This window comes from Octopus bimaculoides, chromosome 1 (genome assembly GCF_001194135.2).
Source record: "Octopus bimaculoides isolate UCB-OBI-ISO-001 chromosome 1, ASM119413v2, whole genome shotgun sequence".
In the NCBI taxonomy this organism is placed as follows: domain Eukaryota; kingdom Metazoa; phylum Mollusca; class Cephalopoda; order Octopoda; family Octopodidae; genus Octopus; species Octopus bimaculoides.
In genome coordinates, this window is record NC_068981.1 from 99503499 (window position 1) to 99505484 (window position 1986).

At 34.6% G+C, this 1986-nt stretch overlaps 1 protein-coding gene across 1 annotated transcript in view; it reads left to right on the plus strand.

Moving 5' to 3' along the window:
* LOC106872258 (probable tubulin polyglutamylase TTLL9) overlaps nucleotides 1–1986 on the plus strand; it is a 57500-nt gene that overhangs the window by 23318 nt on the left and 32196 nt on the right. The window contains exons 6-7 of the mRNA XM_052967190.1: nucleotides 97–182; nucleotides 1018–1087. Coding sequence (XP_052823150.1) covers nucleotides 97–182; nucleotides 1018–1087 — 156 coding nt within the window. The remainder of the gene's footprint in view (nucleotides 1–96; nucleotides 183–1017; nucleotides 1088–1986) is intronic.

The following is a 1986-nucleotide window of genomic DNA, read 5'->3' on the forward strand; positions in this document are numbered from 1 at the left end:
ATATATATATATATATATATATATTGTAGTATTTATCAAATCATAAATAGAAACAAGTATTTTATCCTATTATAAACTATTTTTTACCATATTCAGCTTACAAGAAAAAATCTGATGGTGAAAAATCTAAAGCGTTTGAAACGACAAGTTGAGAGAGATCATGGGAAAGCTGAAGGTCAATTGTAAGTTGTTCTAAAATACGTGTTTGTTGGTTTAGTTAAATTAAATGTTCCTCAACACCATGTTACTGTAAGGTGATGAAGGGGCTTCTATGTAGTCATTCAACCCACTGAAAGTAGCAACCAAATCTCATCCTAAATTGCATATTACCATATTTAACAAAAGATGTAATAACTCATGGCTGAGGTGCCTTCAATCATAGATCTGCTTGTTAGCATTGACCTAAGGTTACCAACCACCACAGAATTATTCTCAATTCTTCTGAACTAATACTTCTCTCAGCTACTGTGTTGGTTTTTGCAGTTCTTACTGTCACCTCTATTTACTACTTCATTCGTCTTTGCTCTTTTGGAATGTATGATAAGAAGCTTGCTTCCCAACCACATGGTTCTGGGTTCAGTCCCACTGCATGACAACTCGGGCAAGTATCTTCTATAGCCTTTGGCTGACCAAATCCTTGTGGGTGGATTTAGTAGACAGAAACGGAAAGAAGTCCATCATATATATATATATATATATATATGTGTGTCTATATGTGTGTTTTTGTGTCTGTGTTTGTTCTCCCACCATTAGCATATTAAGGCTTGCCTATTAGCATATTAGGCTATTAGTATATTAGGGCTTGCCTACCTATTCATGTGAAGACTGGATCCAGCAGAAACCTTCATGGATCATCAAACAAGAAAGTGACTGTACAATGTCTTGTGGAGTGCAGGGAGCAAGATGAGGCTAGTAGTGGTTTTCTTTGGTGTGTAAAAGCACATCATAACTATCACCTATTGGCTTTTAGTGACATCTGTGCCTGATTTGGATCTTTATTTCTATGTATATGGCTAGTGCAGCAGTTACTGCTATTTCCAGCCGCAAGATGTCTATCATTGACAAGCTTCGAAGAGGCCAGAATTATGTGATCTAGTAGTCCTGGCAGTGGAAGTAGCAGTAATTGCCTGCTGCTGGTGATAGCCATGATGTACTTTTATGCACCAAAGAAAAACAACGATCAATGATTTTCTTTTGGTAAATATAGCTAAGTAAAGGATCATCCTAAAGAATTCTCTTCATCTGGGTACCTACCTTAATTATAATAAAAGTGAGGTTTTCTGTACCTACCACATTAGGTAGGTACACATGAGCCCACATTTGTTCTTGCATACTGGCTGACCACAATATAGACATAAGTATTGAAGTACATCCCACTCAGTTTTTTCCTGTCATGGAAATTTGAAGGAATAATATAAGAGTTAAAATTAACCTTCCCCAATCATTTCCCATCCTCACTTTCCTACATTTTCATTTCACCCCACCCTTATGTTGATCATAACGCCACCCTACAAACAAATATCTAATTAACATAAGCTTTATTTTTAATCTCCCAATCCAAGGGGAATAACTCCAATAAATTAAGAAAACTTTTTTCTTCCCGGGTTTTTGACCTGGACGATTTTGCTCTGATTTTTACAATCGCCATAAAACCAGCAAACCAGATGTGACACTTTCAGACCTCTAATGATTAGAATACCACACCATTCTATTCCTTACAGCCTTTTCTGATGATTGTTAAGACTCTTGAAATGGAACCAATTGGTAAAGTGGCTGATATGAGAATATAATATTCTATTAAATGTGTGTGTGTGTTTGTGTGGTATATACATATATTCTTATACATATGTATATACACGTATATATGCTATATGTACATATATATGTTTATATATATATGTGTGGATATATATATATATATATATACACACGTTTATATATATATATATATATATATATATATATATATAGAGAGAGAGAGAGAGA